General features: G+C 38.9%; 1 protein-coding gene across 1 annotated transcript in view; it reads left to right on the top strand.

Annotated features, from left to right (window-relative positions):
- LOC141992327 (putative ferric-chelate reductase 1) overlaps nucleotides 1–18,587 on the top strand; it is a 38,578-nt gene extending 19,991 nt beyond the window's left edge. The window contains exons 9-16 of the mRNA XM_074961270.1: nucleotides 2,519–2,632; nucleotides 6,433–6,545; nucleotides 9,797–9,883; nucleotides 11,237–11,334; nucleotides 13,531–13,589; nucleotides 16,021–16,158; nucleotides 16,257–16,282; nucleotides 17,311–18,587. Coding sequence (XP_074817371.1) covers nucleotides 2,519–2,632; nucleotides 6,433–6,545; nucleotides 9,797–9,883; nucleotides 11,237–11,334; nucleotides 13,531–13,589; nucleotides 16,021–16,158; nucleotides 16,257–16,282; nucleotides 17,311–17,400 — 725 coding nt within the window. The 3' untranslated portion in view covers nucleotides 17,401–18,587. The remainder of the gene's footprint in view (nucleotides 1–2,518; nucleotides 2,633–6,432; nucleotides 6,546–9,796; nucleotides 9,884–11,236; nucleotides 11,335–13,530; nucleotides 13,590–16,020; nucleotides 16,159–16,256; nucleotides 16,283–17,310) is intronic.
- The last annotated feature ends 1,268 nt before the right edge of the window (nucleotides 18,588–19,855 follow it).

Genomic DNA, 19,855 nt, shown 5'->3' with positions numbered 1-19,855 from the left:
TGGCAGTAGCTTGATATATGTGAAGCTTACGCTATTGGAAAGAAATATATTCTCGGTGTATTTGTGTTTTTTTATTATTGCTTGTAAAAGAGCAGCACAAAGAGGCTCCCTCCGAGACAATAGGCATTGTACAGACAGTCTCTGCATCAAAGAGCTTACGGTCTAAATCAGGGGTCAGCAACCTTTCAGAAATGGTGTGCCGAGTCTTCATTTATTCACTCTAATTTAAGGTTTCGCCTGCCAGTAATACATTTTAACGTTTTTAGAAGGTCTCTTTCTATAAGTCTATAATATATAACTAAACTATTGTTGTATGTAAAGTAAATAAGGTTTTTAAAATGTTTAAGAAGCTTCATTTAAAATTAAAATGCAGAGACCCCCGGACCGGTGGCCAGGACCCGGGCAGTGTGAGTGCCACTGAAAATCAGCTCACATGCCGCCTTTGGTACGCGTGCCATAGTTTGCCTACCCATGGTCTAAATAAACAAGACAAAGGGTGGGAGAGGAAGTAGAATTTGGTGGCTTACCCAAGGTCAAACAGGTTTCAGAGTGGTAGCCTTTTTAGTCTGTATCAGCAAAAAGAATGAGGAGTACTTGTGGCACCTTAGAGACTAACAAATTTATTTGAGCATAAGCTTTTGTGGGCTAAAACCCATTGCATGCATCCAATGAAGTGGGTTTTAGCCCACGAAAGCTTATGCTCAAATAAATTTGTTAGTCTCTAAGGTGCCACAAGTACTCCTCATTCTTTTTCCAAGGTTACACAGGAAATCAGTGGCACAGCTAGAATCGAACCCAGAACTCTTGAGTCCCATTCCAGGGGCGTACATACTGAGTCATGCTACTGGGTTAAAATATGTACAAAAATATAAAGAAATATTGGCCCAACCCTTTCCTGCACTCCAGCGACTTTGTGCCACTCAGGCAATGCAAAGCAATTGGAAGGCTGGCTTAGCTGGCTCCACTCAGCAATCCTCTTGGGTACAGGAAAATCCATGGGTGGGTTAGAGCTCCCATAGTGACTCTGTGCTCCCTTCCTCTTTAACCCCTGGCATGTAGGGGTCATGGCTGGGGAAAGGAGCCCTGCACTTCTATTATCCCAGCTATTAGAACGTCCCTTTTAGACCATGCACAGGTAGGTGTAGCTTAAAAAGGGCTCAGAGGCTGCCATGTTGAGGGGACAATGGCACTAGGACAGGACAGAAATAGGGGGTGTAAAGGAGGCTTTAAGGCATCGATTTTGTGCCCACCTTCCTGAGCTGTGCTAAATACTGGCATGGTTCAGGATTTCGCTCATTCTGTTGCCATCATGACTAACGCAGCCTATTAAAATATTTGTGCTGAGGATTGGGGAAATGTTTGTTGCAGTCTGTATAAGCTTTGCCACTGTGCACTTATCTGTTTGGTGCAGTGATGTGCACTTCAGGGGATGTGATTTCTAAAGCATACTAACGTGTTGCACACTCACTTGTCTGTGTAGACCCTGCTGGTGTGCACTAAAAGTTTCCTAATGCACTTTAACATAGTGCTGTTTGAAACACTACTACATCAAAGTGCCCTAGGGAAAATTCAGTGCACAATAGCAGGGACTACATGGACAAATTAATGCCCAACACATTAGTGCGCTTCAGTAATCACACCCCTGTAGTGCACATTACCCCACCATGTAGACACACCCTAAGATTCCAACTCTGCAGGTGAATCAGCCAACATGGATCCTTTTGCCTTCCTGTAGTTCTATTAAATCTCTCATTTTTGTATTAAAATAAAAAGTAATTTTGTAGTTAAATCCCAAGAAACAGTGACAAATTAGAACAAATGACATTGCATTTGTGGAAGAAACTGTGACTCCAAAAGATCACTACAGACATTTATTTGGCCACCCTAAATCAACTTTAAATCCAGTCCAAAGTACTTTAGTTTGAATATGAATTTAGGGTCTGATCCTGCAGTGTGGCCAGTGCCCTAGTCTACAATGGTATTTTCAGGGGTTCAGCACCTCTGAAAATTAAGCTATTTGTTTAATTCCATAAATATGGATTTAGAAGCCTAACTTTAAGCATCCAAGTTTGTAAATGTTGGTCTAAGCGTTCTATATGCAAAGAACAAATGATAAAATGGTTAACAATTCTGATAGCATGGGCTACATGTTCTGCAAATGCCAGAGATGATGATAAGTGTATGAATAATATTTATTATTTGGAAGTAGCAAATCTGAGGTGAACCCGTAGACATGAAGCTGATTTCTGGCTCTCCTAGCGTTCTGTGGACAAACATTCAAAAGAAAATCTAAACCTGAAACAAAAAGCCTCATCTTGAGGGATTTGTTGGAGGAGACATGCCAAAATAAAAATATTAAGCTGCTGTGACACACATTCTTGGTTCCTAGGATGTGCCAGCATGTATTCGGGCAAATTCAATACTTACTGCTTACTCTTGGCCAGTGAATAACCTTTTTATTTCTTCATTTGTTTTAAAGAGCCCAATAGCTTGAATAATGGTTGCTTAATGTTTGCAGGACAGATACGGAAGCATCTTAGGACACCTTTTATCACTCCTCAGAAAGTGAACATTTCAAGCTATGAAGCAGTAGGTGGCACCAGTTCTACACCTTCTATTATTAAGGCTCACGGTAAGAATATTTTAAAGAAAGTAACTGGATGAATCAACTATCCATCCCTTCCTTGTAAGGGGGAAAGTGTATGTTTTTATAGATATGCTCACACTCGCATCCTTTCATATGAAATAAGGCTCCTATTTCTAGTCCTGCAGATTCAAATCATATTGGACTTTAAAGTCTTTTTTTTTATGTGTAGAAAATCGGTCACTGGTGCTGGACTGAATTTTACCCATTTTAGAGGGATGGAGTGGAGAGAATTCCACATTTGGGAGAAGGAGGACATCAAACAGCTGCCATTTTTTAAAGTTGCTCAGTGGATTGGACTGCTAGAATAAGTTCTAGAGTAGATGGATTACTGAGTTGGGCGGAAGAGGGTAGGAGAGGAAGCCAAAGGTGCACAATGCATTTATTTATTATATTGTTCTGCAACTGAGCATATGATTCTCTAATTTATCACATGGGTATTTATCTCCACATGTCTGGGGTGGGGTGGATATACACTGCACACACACACGTAGTGAACCAGATCCTCAGCAGGTGTAAATTAGCATGGCTTTATTGAAGGTCTGTTTCTATATTATGTGAAGAAATTATCTTCTGCAGCTGACACAGTAAAAAAGGCTAAATAATAACAAAATAAATTTGAGCAGGAACTCATACAGGAAACTTAGATGAAAATTCATATTATACAGTTGATAATCCTCTGTATCAGTTATGAGTTATTTTACAGTGATCTAGAAAATTTGAAAATTGATTTTCCACCACACAACAGATGACCTTTAATTTTCCAAATCTCATTCATAATCTGATCTTTCTTGTGTGATCTTTCAAAAATAGCATGATAGTTTTACTTCCAGGAGAAGTATTTTGTAATATAGAGCCCAGTAGTTTTTAAAGGGTGTATATAATACACTTCCAGTATGTTTCAAGGAAGCTCAAGTGCAATCATTAAGGCTAAAAAAGATTAATCTTCAACTAAAAGATACAGAATAGAAATAGATTTTGGAATATCTAAAATCCGTATATTTGAACATTTGCTTTCTCTGGTTTATGCTCCACAGAGAGCTTTGATCTTGACAACTGGGATTTCTCTGTACAGAATATCTTCAATATATTACAAAATATGACAATAACAGATTTACAACAAAGGATACCTAAGTGTTTCCTAGGAATGGCACAGTTCTAGACATTAACTATACAGCTGGATTAAAACTCAGGAAAATTTATATGGTTCTTGCATGATAATTTACCTGGTCATATTAATCACCTAGATTTTTGTTATTAAATCTTTCTTCATTTTTACAGAGTAACAAAGACACACATTTTGTGACATTGTCAGGTAAAAATCACTGCTGTGTGTGTCTAGTGTAGGAAAGAAGATGGCTATAAAGAGAGAGGCTTAGAAAAGAAGAGAGTACCAGGGAGAGGCGAGAGATCCCCCTACAGAGACTCAGGGTATGTCTACACTACCCACCGGATTGGCAGGCAGCGACCGATCCGGCAGGGATCGATTTATCGCAGCTAGTCTGGACGCGATAAATCGATCCCCAAGCACTCTCCCGTCAACTCCTATACTCCACCGCCGCGAGAGGCGCAGGCAGAGTCGACGGGGGAGCGGCAGCAGTCAACTCACTGCGATGAAGACACCATGGTAAGTCGATCTAAGTACATCGACTTCAGCTACGTTATTCACATAGCTGAAGTTGCGTAACTTAGATCGATCCTCCCATTGTGTAGACCAGGGTTCAGGTCTCAGGGAGAGAGAGAGATAGAAGAAATGTATAATGACCCAGTAGGTGACTCATTTATCAACTACACTTGTTACTCCTGGGGGCATCTGTGCCAAAAAATTAAAAATTCTTCAAATTTTATTTGTCAAAATAATGCTACGTAATATTTATCTTGGTAATTTATTTCAAAATACCTGTCAACAAGTATGTCTGTAACAATAGAGACACACAAGACTCCTCATAAGAAATGGAAAGGGAGGTGGATATTTTTTGCTGATTTTAAAATTAAATAGGCAGCTAGTTTTGTTTTTAAAATTATTATGAAGAGCAAGTTTAAGCTTTGTTGTAATGTGCGTTGTTTGCCTGGACTGCTCAAGACCTGAATGCTTGTGTAGGAGGAACACTTTGAGTTGGCTTCTTAAATACCTTCATGCTGTTTCAAACCTGATACTCCTTGATGAAACATAGAAGCCTTGTCTTATAACAGGCTTATTCAAAGTGATATAAGCTACGAACTTAAGATCTTGGAAGAGTGTTGCCATTTTCATAATGTAATAAAAATACTGTAATGATAAATCATTAATAATAAATAGTGTGTCATGAGCATGTCATAAAAACAAATTTTATATTTCCAAGATCATTGCTTTTATAATTTATACTCAGGTAAAGGAGAAAATCCCAGGAAATATTCATTTTTAGGAGGGGGTTCATGAGACTTGACATTTTCGTGAAAGGGATTCACAGGTTGTTAAAGTTTGGGAACCACTGCTCTAGCTCCCTCTCCTTCCCCCCAGCAGTGTCTTCTATGTGTGAGCTGGGCTCTGCTGGATCCAGTGGCCCCTAGTGGCAGCCAGCAGCACTGCAGCCCATTTCTGTGGGGGAAAGGAAATTCTGCATGCACGTTAATTTCTGCAAAATTCTGCACAGTGGCGCAGAATTCCCCCAGGAGTGAAGACTTGAATATAAAATAGAATTGCATAGCGAAGTCTGTAACTAAAAGAAAGTGCATCAATCCTGCAACTTTTTGAGTTCTTGCCATTATTTGTATGAGTTTTTCAAGGGCTGCAATTTCTGATAAGTTTTATACCAGTCCCTGACTTCTAGAGACGAACTGTGTTTCCACCTTTGCAAAATAAGCCATTTGGCTACAAATGCAGCCTGAAGGAACTAGAGTTTTTGACAATTTGTAAAGCCTCATTTTTATCTGCCTCTGACCTAGGGCTGGTCTACGCAAACATTTCATTTACTCCAAGCTGGGGTGAGACACTGGCTGCACTAGCCTGCTGCAGTGTAACTGTTTGTATGCATGCTGCTGATGTGAACTAACAGTCTGCCTATGCGCTTTGATTTAGTCCTGTGTCAAAGAATACTAGATCAAAGTGCTCTAATGAATTTTTAACATCCATCCCCAGGGTACACAAAGTTACACTGTAGCAGGTTAGTGAGGGCTAGAGTCAAACCACAGCTTTCTGCAGTCTAATTGTTTGTGTAGGCAATCCCTAGTATGAGAGTTTCAGTGTTAAAGGAATATTATTAACATTTAACATAAAGTTTGTTCTGTTACACACCTCTCTCTAACAGCCTTAATAATACTGTTATGTTATTGCTTGAAGAAACAGAAATGTGGGACTTCCCTCTTAGCAATTAAAAACAAGTGTTTATTATTTAGTTTGAAAGAAAGAGAGGGAGAGAGAGAGAATGTTAGCACATTAGCTTAATTACACTAAAAGAAAGAATCCTTTAGGGATCAATCTTGGAAAGACCTGATTAGCCTGGCCTCTATCCAACAAAGTACTTTAAACACTTGGGCAGTCTCACTGAAGTCAATGGAATTATCTACATGCTTCTAGTTAAGCACATTCTTGAGTGTTTTGCTGGATTGTGGCCAGAGTGCTCAGCACCTTGTAGGATCAGGCTTGAAGTGCAGCATTATAGTGCTAACACAAATACACTTGCCTTTGTTTTCTGCTTGCTTAGTACTGCCTGAAGGTGTGATTTTGATTGTTTTTAATTAGGAGTGGATTGGAATTACTGTTCAGAATTTGAACATATCCTCTATTCATTGTCTTGGTTTTTCATAAGGGGCCCTGATGCTGATTGCCTGGATGACCACAGGAAGTATAGGAATGATATTTGCTAGGTATTTGAAGAATGCCATCAGAAAAAGTCTCCTTGGCAAAGATATTTGGTTTCAGGTATGTAAATAAATGGAACAAAAACTATCAATGACTATAACAGCATCACTGGCAAAATGAAATGATACAATGGGCAAACAAGTGAAAAGAAAAACTCTAAGATTGTTTTCTCTATTTCTTCTATGATTTTGCAGTGAAAATGGAGAAACCGTTTCTAAACAATAACTGATCAAAGGGAAGTATGTGTACACACACACTCACAAAATGCATAGGTCATCCCATTTATTAGAAAAAACATCTGGAACTTTTATATCCAGTAACTGGTTATGAAAAATGACTATATTAACAAAAATCAGGGTTGGTAGCACTCAAAACAAAGTAGAAGATTCACTACCCTACAAAGAGACTAAATGTGTAGCAAATATTATTCATTATGAACAGTTTGACCAGCTCTAATGTTTGAAGAGAGTATTTAAACAATGTTGAATACTACCGAACATCACAATCATATGCATGACATTATTTTGGTTAACAACAAGAAGGAGAAAATGAGATCAATACGCTTTAGGAAATAAAAGGCCAACACAGGAAAGTTCTTGCATGATGTAAAGAATGCCAGTTTACACCTCTTGCTCTCCTCTTTTTTGTAGGGTTTATTCCAGGGTAAGGAAAAGGCATGTCAATAGTGTGAGGGGGTAGAGCTGGATGACAGTGCACTCTAGCAGCTCTGTGGCTGCTCTAATTTTTTTTTGCTGGGGAACCTTTTTTGCACCCATATGCTCTCAGGGTCAGAGAAGGTATAACAGGGTAGCTTAAGAGCCACCTTTGACTCCCTTTCCTGCAGTTGTGTCAAACTTGGATCTAAGAAGTTGTAAAATAATCATTAACGAAAACTTTGTTTGAATTTCCACACTATTGATAAATTTAAAAGGGTCATCTTAGACACCACATGACTTGTAATGCCTCATCACAAACATGGAAGTTAAGAACAAGCTCTGAATTTATTGCCTTAATTTGATGGTTTGACCACAGCTATTAGCTGAATTGTTATAAGTTCTTTTGTATTTCATGTGTCTAAGTTATGGCTATTCACAACTGTTCAATGGAGGGTATTGCTATCAAAAGATTGTCATGCAGTTCTATGGGAAGTCCCATTGAAAGTATCCTCCTCGGTGCAATAGACCTCTGTGTAGTAAAATTAGTACACAATGACTGTGCTGCCTGGAGTGTTCAGAGTGATGCACTTACTTGACATGGTTCGCAAGAAGCTGTTATCCTGGAGGATCTCTTAATACCAGGGGTGTTGGTCAGACGCTTGACCACTGAATGTATTTATTTGACGTTCATGGTAGATTCAGATTCTTGAGAATGGAAGCTTTCATTAAAAAAATAAGTTCATAACCTGGGATTTTTCAAAGGAGTCTATGGAACTCCCAGCCCAAGTCCATGTGGTTGAGAAGATAGTCTTCCCAATGCAGAACAATGTAGTGCTGTTCTAGTCAGCCTGAAATGGCAGCTAAGACAGGCATGAACTGCCCTATTTATTTAACTTATGTTGTTTCTGAAGCTTAACAATGGCACTTAAGCCCATATTTTTCAAATGTAGCCATGCCATCTCATGCCTACTTTGCACATGTAGTTACCATGATTGTCATAGAAATTTAGCGATTGCACACCCAAGTGGTCAGTTGTCATCAGTGGGAGATCTGCCGTGAATCAAGGCCAATATATCACCCTAAATTTGTAGGCTCTTGCTGTGGAGCACAGTTAAACATAATTCAGCCTTTTTTGTATAATGAATTTGACACTCCCATTCTATGTGATATTACTGTGTATTGGAGCCAAATTTTTCCCTTTTTTGGAAAATGGTGCGGACAGAAATATGCTTATTTTCATGCAATTGACATAGCAGTCAAAAAGTGTTTCTCTGGTTAGAAAACCATACACATCTTGAAACCATAAAGGTGCCCAGTGCATTGCTTGGGGTATATATGTATGACATGGTGTGAACAGGGAGATGAGGATGATAATTTGAACATTGTATAGAAGCATCATTAGCTATGTTTTTTGCTGAGTAGACTGAATTGCCTCAGAACCTGATATGCTAACCAAGGATGTTGTTGTTACATAGTGCTATCAGCAGATGGAGACAGAGAATATATAAAATTTACAAAGAGTACCATAGCAGCTGAACTGTACCCCATTCCTCCCTGTCTCCCGGCAGCTGGGGATCTCACCAGGTGGACTAAGCTGTTTGGTTTCTCACACTACAGTTTTCAGTTTCACAGAGCTCACTTAAAGCAAAATGTTCTAATTAGGGCCTAGATGGTACAACCCTTACTCACCCAGGAAAGCTCCAACCCAGATGGTCCCAGTGACTTCAGCATGAGGGCGTACAATCCGTGGGGCCCTTGGTACCTAAAGTTAGACATCTTGGGGCAGTTCTTCAGCTGGTGAAAATTATCAGAGCTCCACTGAAATCAAACAAGCTGCGACAATTTACACCAGCTATGGATCTACCGCGTAATTACTGACCCAGTTTTCAGAGGTTCAGAATTGATCTTCCACAACTCCCATTGATGGGAAAATGTTGACCTTAGTTTTGAATGTAACATACTCCACGGCATAGCATTTTATTTTCTCCTTTCCCCTTTGCTCGTAATGGAAAGTGAGCTGACCATTTTTGGTATCTTTACTTCCTCCTCCGAGGCAAAATTCTTTCCTTTTGCTTTATGTAGATTTCTGAAATTATTAATTAACTAAATGTAAGCCCTTGGTTTGATAAGAAGTATTTTAGTTACAGCTATTTTGGGATAGGCGGGTGAACGCAAGAATTCCATTTCTGCTACTTAATCATGTGACCTGCTGTATGGTAGAGTTTTCTAGAAATTCAAATATTGGTAATAAAGAGTTAATTCATTGACCTGTAGATAGACATTTTTCAAACTGTTTATAAAGTAGCTACTTGTCAAACACTAACCAATACGCTGTCTTCTAGTGGTGCCCTTAAAAAATGAAAGAGATTCTATGTTCAGATAAAACACACATTTATGTGAAGCTGAATGAATCAATGGATAATCAAAGGCAAAAATAGAATAATATTTTTCATCACTTTAAGTGAACCTTTACCAACTTTGTCTCTAACCATACATATTAAGATCTTACAAATTTCCAATATCTAACAAACTGTGCACTTTTTCAGTTGTATACTAACATAATAATTCTTCAACTTGTACTATTGCAACAAGACAACAAACACATTAATATATACTGTGGATGAGTTTAATAACCTGCAATTTGTTTTTACTTAGATTCATTTGTCTCTGATGGTGATAACCATCGCAGAAACAATAACTGCTTTCGTACTGGCCTTTGTAGCAGCAATGGGATGGGCTAGTGTAAGTTTTACCCAGTTTCTCCCCACCAACTTTCTTCGTTCACACATTATAGAAAACGTTTTCTTCTCATTTTGTGCCTTCAAATGTAAATACAGACCTGAGTGTTTCACTAAAGACCTTCCAGTGTATAACCCACTGCTGTTAGATTGTTGTGCCCTTTTGCTAGTTTAAGAAAATTGTTCATATGCAATATAATCTCTCATGTCATTCATATTCTAGACACAATACATCCTGCATTTTGGCAGGAGGTTAGACAGATGACCCTCGTAATACCTTCTAACCCTATGATTCTGTGATCCCCTTTATTTATTTCTTGCCATTATGATGTACTGAGTAGCTGATGAAGTAATTTCTCTACCTGTTCTGTCTTCAATATTTCACCTCTTATCTCTCCTTGTTTGTTTCACGTCTCAGCTATATACATGCCATCTTTCCCTATCCTGGAAAGCTGCTTACCTTATTCTTGTCAGAGATCAGCCTGAATCAGAGGCCTAGAGCCAAACCCTCTGAATCCCTGAAACTCTCGGAAAGTTTGTGTCCAAATGTCACATCTGTGATAGGGCTATGTACGTAATTACTCTGAATCAGAACTTCTCACAACCTTGGGAAGCTTCAGATCTGGAATCCAGGTTGTGTAATTCATGTTGCAGTTACAGGTCCTGATCCTGCAAAGGGATTACGTCACTCCTTACTGCTGAGCAGAGTGCCACTGATGGCAATGGGACTGCTGTGGGAGTAAGGATGTGCACATGCAGATCACTTTACAGGATCAGGGCCATATAGCTACTTACCTAACTTCCTGTCTGTAATGTTTTTTTATCTCGCCACGTAACATACCGTAACACATGACCCTATTTTTACTTTTTCCTGTCAAAACACAGTTTTTCTTTAACAAAAAATGCTGCTCAGCATAATCAGTATTACCTAAAGTTTGAAGGGAAAGGGTTAGGATAAGACGTTCTGATTGTTGTTCTGATTATTATTGTTCTTACTTACATTATCAATCTGCTTTGTTTCCCCATCTTTGTGGGGGAGAGTGGAACTTATTTCAATACTTTACATAATGTGGAGCTAAAACTATAGATTTCTGCAAGGAAAAATAAATTTAAAGATTCATTACTATACGCTGGCCCTCTGATGGATTTATAGTAAAATTTAAGGGTCAGATTCTACTTCCAATTGGACCAGAATAAATCTGGAGTGACTTCTTTGACTTCAGTGGAGTCATTCCGGGTCTATTCTGGTATAACTGAGAGCATGATTCAGCCCTAAGCTGTCAAGAAACATCTTTAAAAGCAGCGATGAAGAAACCAAATCCCAGACATCAATGCTATGTGCTGTTCTCTTCCACAGGATGCAGAAGCCCATGCTGTCATCGGATGCATTGTCATGATTCTTTCTTTCTTTCAACCAGTGATAGCTTTTTTTCGGCCTTCTCCTCAAAGTAAAAGGTATGTACATCTAAGAATGGACTTTTAAACCTGGGTCATTTTATAAAAAAGACTTACAAGGTTGTTATTCTGTTGGTCTATCACGTTGGAGCACATATTGTATGTAGGATTTTTGAAGCCAAATCATGAGGGGATGATTTGCTGGAAGCTAGTTGGAGCAAAGAAGTGTGCCACAGCATGAGGAGACAGTCCTTTGAATCCACCTGCTCACTTCTAGGATTTACACAGGGCTTCTTTGCAACAAAATAGAAATAAGTGTAGTCACTATGGCGTGTAGTCCCTATGGCTTCCACTCACTTTTAAAGGTGACGTACATAAGGGTTTTGTATGGTTGGGGTTTGGTGGGTGTTTTCTGCTACTTTTTGCTATTAGAAATTCAGATCCAGTCTATGCTGGAAGACTGAATGGAGAACGAGTGGAATGCTGCTATCACAAGAGTCAATGAGGGAAGGGGAAGGGATTTTCACTGAGACTGTTTAAAACACTTATTGTTTGGTTTTGTGAAGACCTGTAGAACTCAACGACTAATTCACTATTCTGGAGAAAAAGAGACTGTGTTAAAGATGCAACAACCCAACCCTTTTCATATACAGCTGGAGGTCCTCCAGCAAACAAGGGGGGCAAGCTAGACTTAGCACATGGTAAACGAACAAAATAACCCTAAAAGCCAAGCAGCAGAAACAAATACTAAGTCTTACCAGCCTTCTTTTTATATTAAAAAGAAGGGAAAGGAAATCAGTCCAATTAAAAAAAAATCCTCCCCTGCTCCACCCATGGTCTGTGTGGTGGCAGTAAGATACTTCCCCCTATTTGGGGATGATCTTCCTCTCCGCCACACTGTCTGGTGAGCGCAGCTTGTCCCATTCTGTGTACCTTTCTGCTCCTCCATGCCAGCTTGCTGATCAATATCAGAAGGCCCTCCCTGCCCCCCACCCCCTTCCAATGTGGCCAGAGTCTCAATATGAGCAGGGGATTAAGGTGGGTCTGACTCTCCCTTACCCTTCTACATGACCAGGTAAGAGCTATGGCAACATAACCCCTAAACTCAGATTGCTACTACAGTAGCCTCTCCCTAGAACAAGTGGTGCACATGATCTGCACATGGCCGCCTTCTGACAAATCCAACCCATGCAGAATTAACAAGCTATTGCATGACTGATGATTGCTTCTAGATGTTAGGAAAGCAGCTTACCCAAGATTTTGAAGTCACTGTTTTAAGCAATGCTAATGGGTGGTAGCTGAAGTAGTCATCGGTGTACCTACCTTTTGGATACAAAGTCATATTAGTTTTCATTTAGACCAAAGAGCTCTGTGAGCCTTCTCAGTTTTAGGATCTGCAACAACTTATTTCTTATCCATAAAAGATTTTGACAAGTGTGTTGATTGACTCGTTCACTTCAAACCACAAGTTGGAATGATAGCTCAGATTCATCAGGTCTTGTATTTTCACTTACAAAAAATTGACATCTCACTTCATTGCATTAGGTCTCTTTCAGTCCACACTTGCTAATACATGTTTCTACTACAGATGAGTCAGAACCAAAACTCCATATTCAGATACCCTTGAAATTTGGGGAGTGTTTAATTTTTTTTCATCCACTTGAGAGAACAATGAGTCTTGGGAAGTTTAAGGGTCACAACAAGTAAGTTGTGATGGATTTATCAGACCCTGGTCATTCTCGACCAATACCTAGCAGGTAAGAACTCTAATTTGGAATCGGATTGTAAAAGGCAAGTGTGCAATCTTTGGGAGGTAAAGAGAAAGAGCGTGAGTGTATCCTGGAGGATGAGGAGGGCAGCAGGAGGAAACTGCAAAAAGTGGAAGGTGAGAGGATCTTGAAAAGGTTACTTCTTGTATACAGCATAACAAGCATTCAGTAACAGACTGCAAAATTTTTTTTTTTTTTTTTAATGAGAAGTGCCTTTTGCAGTTCTCTACAGGGAAATCCCTCCTATGTGAGCCATCTGCCATTTCTTTCCTGGGGTTCAGTTGAAAAATGATCTAAAGATATCTAACACCCTTAAGAACCTACAGTATTTCCCTGCGGGATTTATTATCTCTTCAGTTTTTCAAAACTCTTGTCTGGCATATTATTCATTGTCTGTGTTTTTCATTGTGAAGTAAAATTTTACTACATCACACTGCTGTCACAGAAATGATGTGTTAAATATTGTTCTTTTATATTGTACCAACAGGAGATTTATTTTTAACTGGTTTCACGCTCTAAATGCTTTCATCATAAAGGTCCTGGCTGGTGAGTTGTTGTTTTAATATTTAAATAATGTGCTTATACCTACTACAGAGTCCCCTTTGGCATGCCCATATATTCAGACTAGAACTATTAAACTGAGTTTACAATTCCATTTTTAATATTATTCATCTTATTGATCAATTTTTCAGAGGAGGCAGATCTGGGAGTTGGGATAAGGACTGGCTGAAAAAATTTAATCAAAACTGTGTTTGACAAAAAATTGTTTTTTGATTAAATTACTTTTTTGTGAAAAGTATCTGCTTCCTACTGAAAATTTTTCATTTAAAAACTTTGAAAGTTTTCAGTTGTCAGTTTTGGCTAAAATATGAAATAATTCAATTGAGAAATGCTACCGCAGTTCTCATCAGAGTTGTAGTTCAGTTACTTGATGTCCCCATTTTCCTCTTTCAGCCAAGCTCCCAAACTTGACTGCATCTCCCATGGTACACAACAGACATGGGACTCCACTGATACATCAAGACGAGAGATTTTGGTGCATCATGGGAGATGCAGTCTGACCAAAGAATCCTGTCTGGAGAGGAGAATGGGGACATGAAGAACTTAAACTACAACTTCAATGAGGTGTGCCTTGCCAAATTAAACTATTGTAGTTTTCAGCCAGTTTTCAGTTTTTCACCAGTAGGTCAAAACTATTAGTGGAAAATTTCAACGAAAACAATTTTTGTCATTTACATTGACATTTTCCGGGGGTGGGGGGAATGTCAATTTGTTGGGATTCCTGCGTTCTATTCCCAGCTCTCCCACCAATTTGCTGTGTTACCTTGAGCAAGTGTCTTAATTTCTCTGTTCTCAGTTGCCCCATTGCAAATTGCTTAAAATATTACAAAGAGCCTGATTCAGAGTCCACTGAGGTCAGTTAAAAGACAATGGGTGCTGTATCAAGCCCTTACTTCACAAGTATTTAAACTTAATTAGCATTGAAAGGTCTTCCGATGTAAAGTGCAATAATAGTGAAAAATATGATGATGACGATGATGATAATTATGACTTATAATTAATGTGGATTCTTGTGTTATCTAAAGTTAATTCTTAACATTTTCTATTTTATTTGCCTTAATTATATTTTGAACATACAGGTAACAACGGACTGATTCAACTTGAGTCATGAATTTTTAAGCACAAAAAACACAGCAAAAGTAAAGAAACTATAACACCTTAAATGTTTTTAGAACATTAACTGAATTCATGTTTTACCAAATATTGCATTGACATGAAACTGGAGCACATGGATACTTTTAAATATGGAAGTGGTTACTTTTCTAACAATAACCAGTACACGTCATCCTCACAAGGCCATTACTGGGAGTCAGGAGTGGTAGGGAGTGCCATGAACTGGAAATAGAAGAGTCATTATTATGTGTGTGTGGCAGGGGGGCCTTTGTGGCAGGAAGCACCCATCCTTCTCCCCATGCCCTGGCTCCACATGCTGCACCCAGAGCACTTAGGGGGCTTGAACATAACTTCAAGTGCTTTAGGCATCCAATCACATGGACTAGGGTAGTGAGTGCAGGCTTGCTGAGACAGCATTTATTTTTGGTCAGTTTCCATTTTTGTTCCTCTCCTCATCGCTCTGGTTCCAATTCCCAAGCCACTCGGCATTTGTTTTCTGCTGACATCAGCAATGCTGATGGCACCATATCCAAACTGTCAAGCCAAAAGTGCCAAGTTGGCCTGGCAGACGCAGTCTAAGAGAGGAGTCCTCTCTACTGCTGATGTCCCCCGGTGGGGATTCCAGGTACTGCTGCTCCCTCTGCTGGTGCTGCTACTCTTGCCCTACTAAGGAAGAAGGGTGGCGAGAAGAGAACAGAATCCCCAACCACTTTGCTATCCGGCCCTGTTTCAGAAAAGTGCTTAAGCACAAACATAAGTTTAAGCACATGTTAAGTTCCAATCAAGCATTTAAAGTTAAGTACAAATCCTGAATAGGGATGGTCATTAGCAAGTGCTTAAGTGCTTTCCTGAATAAAGAAGAGACTCCCATCAGCTCTTCTCTCTTTCTTCCAAGTGCAGTGCCCTGCCACTGAGACCCGACTTGTGGCATTCGCTTACCAAGCCCTCACCAATCTCCATAGGATCAAAGCACTGAGGTCAGGAGCTAACTATCTGCTTTCACGGCATATCATCTTGGCTGACACACAGGGAATTAAATGGGGGGCGGGGGCAGGAGTTTCTACAGCTTGAGCTGTACCTGATTCATATCCTCCGTAGATTGGGCACAGAGGATCTGTAAAACACACCTACTAGTGGGTTACATCACCATTATTAATGCTGCTTTCCGAGCTTCTGAATAGTATTTGCAGATCAAACAATCACACTTTAAAAAATGAAACTGTCTATTGAAATTGTGAATGAAATCCAGAATGATCAATGGTTTTATATCAAGTGTGTGTTGCTTTGTGTTGTTGTTCTTTAGTTGCTGTCATATTTCTCGGACTGCAGATGCTTGACCCCTCTCCCAGCCGATGGATGGTCAAAACTATGGGAGGATTTGTAGGTTGGGAGGCATTAGTGTACATAATGCTTGATGCAAATGCTTGGTTGAAAAAGAAAGGTAAAGATCAGCCACAGTTCATATGAAGAAATGTTTTTCTTTTAGCAAAGGCAAGAAGTAAAATGAAGACTCATAATTTTCTTGGTTATATTTTTCAGCGAAATATGAAGATCCACATAGGAAGGTAATGTTGATATCACACATTTTAAAACATTAATAAGGTGTAAAATATTTTATTTTTCATACCGCTGAAAATACGTTTTGCATCACTATGGGATGTGATTTTGTCAGATCTCTTGAGTTAACTGGAGTAAAGCTGAGTCAATACTCAAATAGGAAACCACCACACAAAACCCAGGGTGATGCAGGAAGATGCATTCATAGATTTGTATTTTTTTTTTTTTAAGGCCTGATCATCAATTACGATCATCTAGTTTAGCTTCCTACGTCAGGCCCTTAGTGCATATTTTCAAAAGACCTTCAATCTTGATTTAAAGACTTCAAGTGATGTAGAATCCTTCACATCACTTGGTAAGTTGTTCCATTGGTTAAGTACAATCACTGTTACAAATTTACACCTTATTTTCAGTCTTAATGTGTCTAGCTTTACATTTCAACCACTGGATCTTGTTATATTTTGTCTGCTAGACTAAAGAGCATTCTACTATTGGAAATATTTTCCATGTAGGTACTTCTAGACTGCGGTCAGTTCACCTCTTAACTTTTCTCTTTGGGTTGAGTTTTCAATTGGTGGCAGTGAAGTGGCACTGAATAAGTGACAGTGATGAGAGATGGGGACACTGTTACTGGAGGTGCTCTCTTTCAGATGAAAGGCAAACTGATGTGATCCCAAAACATCCCCTGAAACTTTTTGCAAGTGTAGAGTTCCTAACCCCAGTACCCTGGTCAAATTCTAATTTGGATAATTACAATCTCATTACCTGTATTTAAAACCCTCAAGCATTTTCAATTAGACACACGGCTTCTGCTCTTTTCTCTTTTCCCAGTCTTCTTCAGAGTGACTCCTTCTCTAAATTCCTTCTAGTGTTGCCAAGTGTGTATTGCACTTATATCAATTCTATTATCAACAGATAGAAAACTGATACAGCTGCTTAGTATGTACTTGGGCTGTTACTAAAACTGATGTACAAATAGAATTTAATTTTATATTTTCTTTTAATAGCTCTTTTTTAATGTCTTTATCCTTTCTAGATAAAAAATGAAATGGTTCTATTTTTAATATATACATGTGGAAACCTGGCATTTTTAATAGCACTGCTTGTTGGAATTGGAAAATCCTAAAATGGACGGAATTTATCTTGGAGGAATGAAGATTATTCCTATCTTGAGATGCTTCTAGAGTAAATACAAAGAAACAATGAACACTGAATAGATGTTTTAGCAAGTTTTTAATTTTGTTTTATAAATATTTTAGGTTCTCTAATTGACACATTATCATTTTCTACACAATAATTGAGAATAATTTTTATAAGTGAGATTCCATCAGCTACTTATTGGAGATGTTCTACACGGTATAGTATGATGCAGATAATTCTTTCTGACATATGAAAGGTAAAAAGGCAACATATAAATGCTAGGTGTTCAGTTGTTTCATATTACACTCCTTTCTAACCTTTGTCGATGGTTTCCATCTTTAACAAAAGAGGATTTGTTTGCGTAGAGAAAAGAAAGTTGAGGACCTGATTTTCATATGACTAATTTAGACGGAGAACTGCACAGGCAAATCTCTGTGCTCACCGGGAGTCCTGTTGACTTCAGGATTTCAGTGAGGCTCAGTGCAGGCTCAGGGGTCCATTTGCAAGGTTCTCAGTGCAAGGTCAGGGCCACAGAGTATGTCTACACAGGAGCTGGAAGGTGTAATTCCAGCTCAAGAAGATATACCCATGCTGTCTCTGATAGAGCTAGCACTCAAAAAAACAGAAGCGTCATCATGGCAGCACAAGCAGCAGGACAAGCTAGCCACACCGAATACATACGTATCGTCTTCGACAGGATCGTACTCAGGGCAGCTAGCTCATGCCGCTCTCGTGCCACAGTGGCCATACTTCTTTTTTTAGCATGTTAGCTTAATCAGAGCTAGCTTAGCTATGTCTCCTTGACCTGGAATTTATACCTTCCAGCTCCTGTGCAGACATATTCCCAGACTACTGTAGGCTTCTGTTCCCATTGATGTCAACCAAAAAACTCCCTCTGACCTACATGGTGCAGGATCCGATCTACAGTCAGTGCCTGGCCATGTTCATGCTTGTTCAGATCTAATGGGTATTTCTAATATAATTCCCTGTTTTCAAATGCTCATAACTTTATTTTTTAGTCTGAAAATAGGAACACAATGAAACTTTAAAATTCAGCTATGTTTTGAAAATCTTAAAGGTCCCAGAACCAATGGTGTACTCTATATAAGCTTCTTTTTTTATTAATTATATTTGATTGTAGTTTTTATAATGCAATGTACATATGACAAATAATAAAGCAGGTCTCAAAACAGGCTAACTAGTCCATAACCTTCAGTTGTGTACAGCCATATTATGTAGTCATCTACTGGATAGGATGTATGTAGGGCCCAAATTCTGCTCACCTGACTCCTATGAATGGTCCCACTGAAGTTCAGTGGGATTTGGCCCATGGTGGATACTTTTGAATTTTTGTTGAAATATATTTATAACACTTAAGATATTTAAAAACAGTTATCAAAAGAATGACACAATGTACCCTACACTTAGAAGAACCCATTGATTATGGTGCAATAGACCTTCGGATGAAAAATGGCTTTATGGGATTTATAGGACTGCAGCTTTTACTCAATAATATATTATCCCTTTTGTCACTGCTGAGATAATAAAGCCATATCGCTGCATACAACTGTTTTATGCAGTGTTGTTGTAGCCATGTTGGTCCCAGGATATTAGAGACACAAGGTGGGTGAGATATTATCCTTTATTGGACCAACTTCTGTTGATGAAAGAGACAAGCTTTTGAGTTTACACAGAGCTCTGGGTAAGTACCTGAAGAAGAGCTCTGTGTAAGATTGAAAGCTTGTCTCTCACCAACAGAAGTTGGTCCAATAAAAGAAATTACCTCCCTCATCTTGTGTCTCTACTACGGCATTACTTTTGTAGCCAAACAGTAGGTTTGTGGTGTTATCCAAATATCTAAAGAACAAGTTTATAATGTGTAGTTCTTTAAAAACAAAAACACCCTACTTCTCATTTCCATGCCAAGGAAACATGAATTTTTAAATGATCCCAAATGATGTTGCTTTATGCCTACAATAAGGGGAAAGGAATAGAATTATGAAGGTTACAGGCATCTTACTTCTTGGATTTTAGGACTCTTTCCACTAACCCAAAGCTGAATTGAACATAGCTGATCCCAAACCTGAGTTCTCAGGAATGCTAAATTATGGGACGTGCACATTCTCACCCACTTCTTTCTTACCTGAAACACAGAATTATATTCGGTTTTTTTCTTTTGAGAACTCTGTTACTGTTTTGGAAGAAGTACAGATCATGATTTTTCTACATATCCAGTAATCTGGCCTACAGTTACACGGTTTAGATGTATTGGTCATGCCCCCCATCTCAGACTTATGGCTACCATTATAGTTGCTGTTACTGGTTTTTTCCCATCCAGTTGTGGTACTTTATTTGAATGAATGGTTGCAATAACCCATGCTGAGTCACACCTACTCATGGTCCAGACTGTGTATGTCACCATTGTTTGATCCTTTGAAAAT

This window comes from Natator depressus, chromosome 8 (assembly GCF_965152275.1).
Source record: "Natator depressus isolate rNatDep1 chromosome 8, rNatDep2.hap1, whole genome shotgun sequence".
In the NCBI taxonomy this organism is placed as follows: domain Eukaryota; kingdom Metazoa; phylum Chordata; order Testudines; family Cheloniidae; genus Natator; species Natator depressus.
This window is presented reverse-complemented; position numbering and strand designations above follow the sequence as displayed.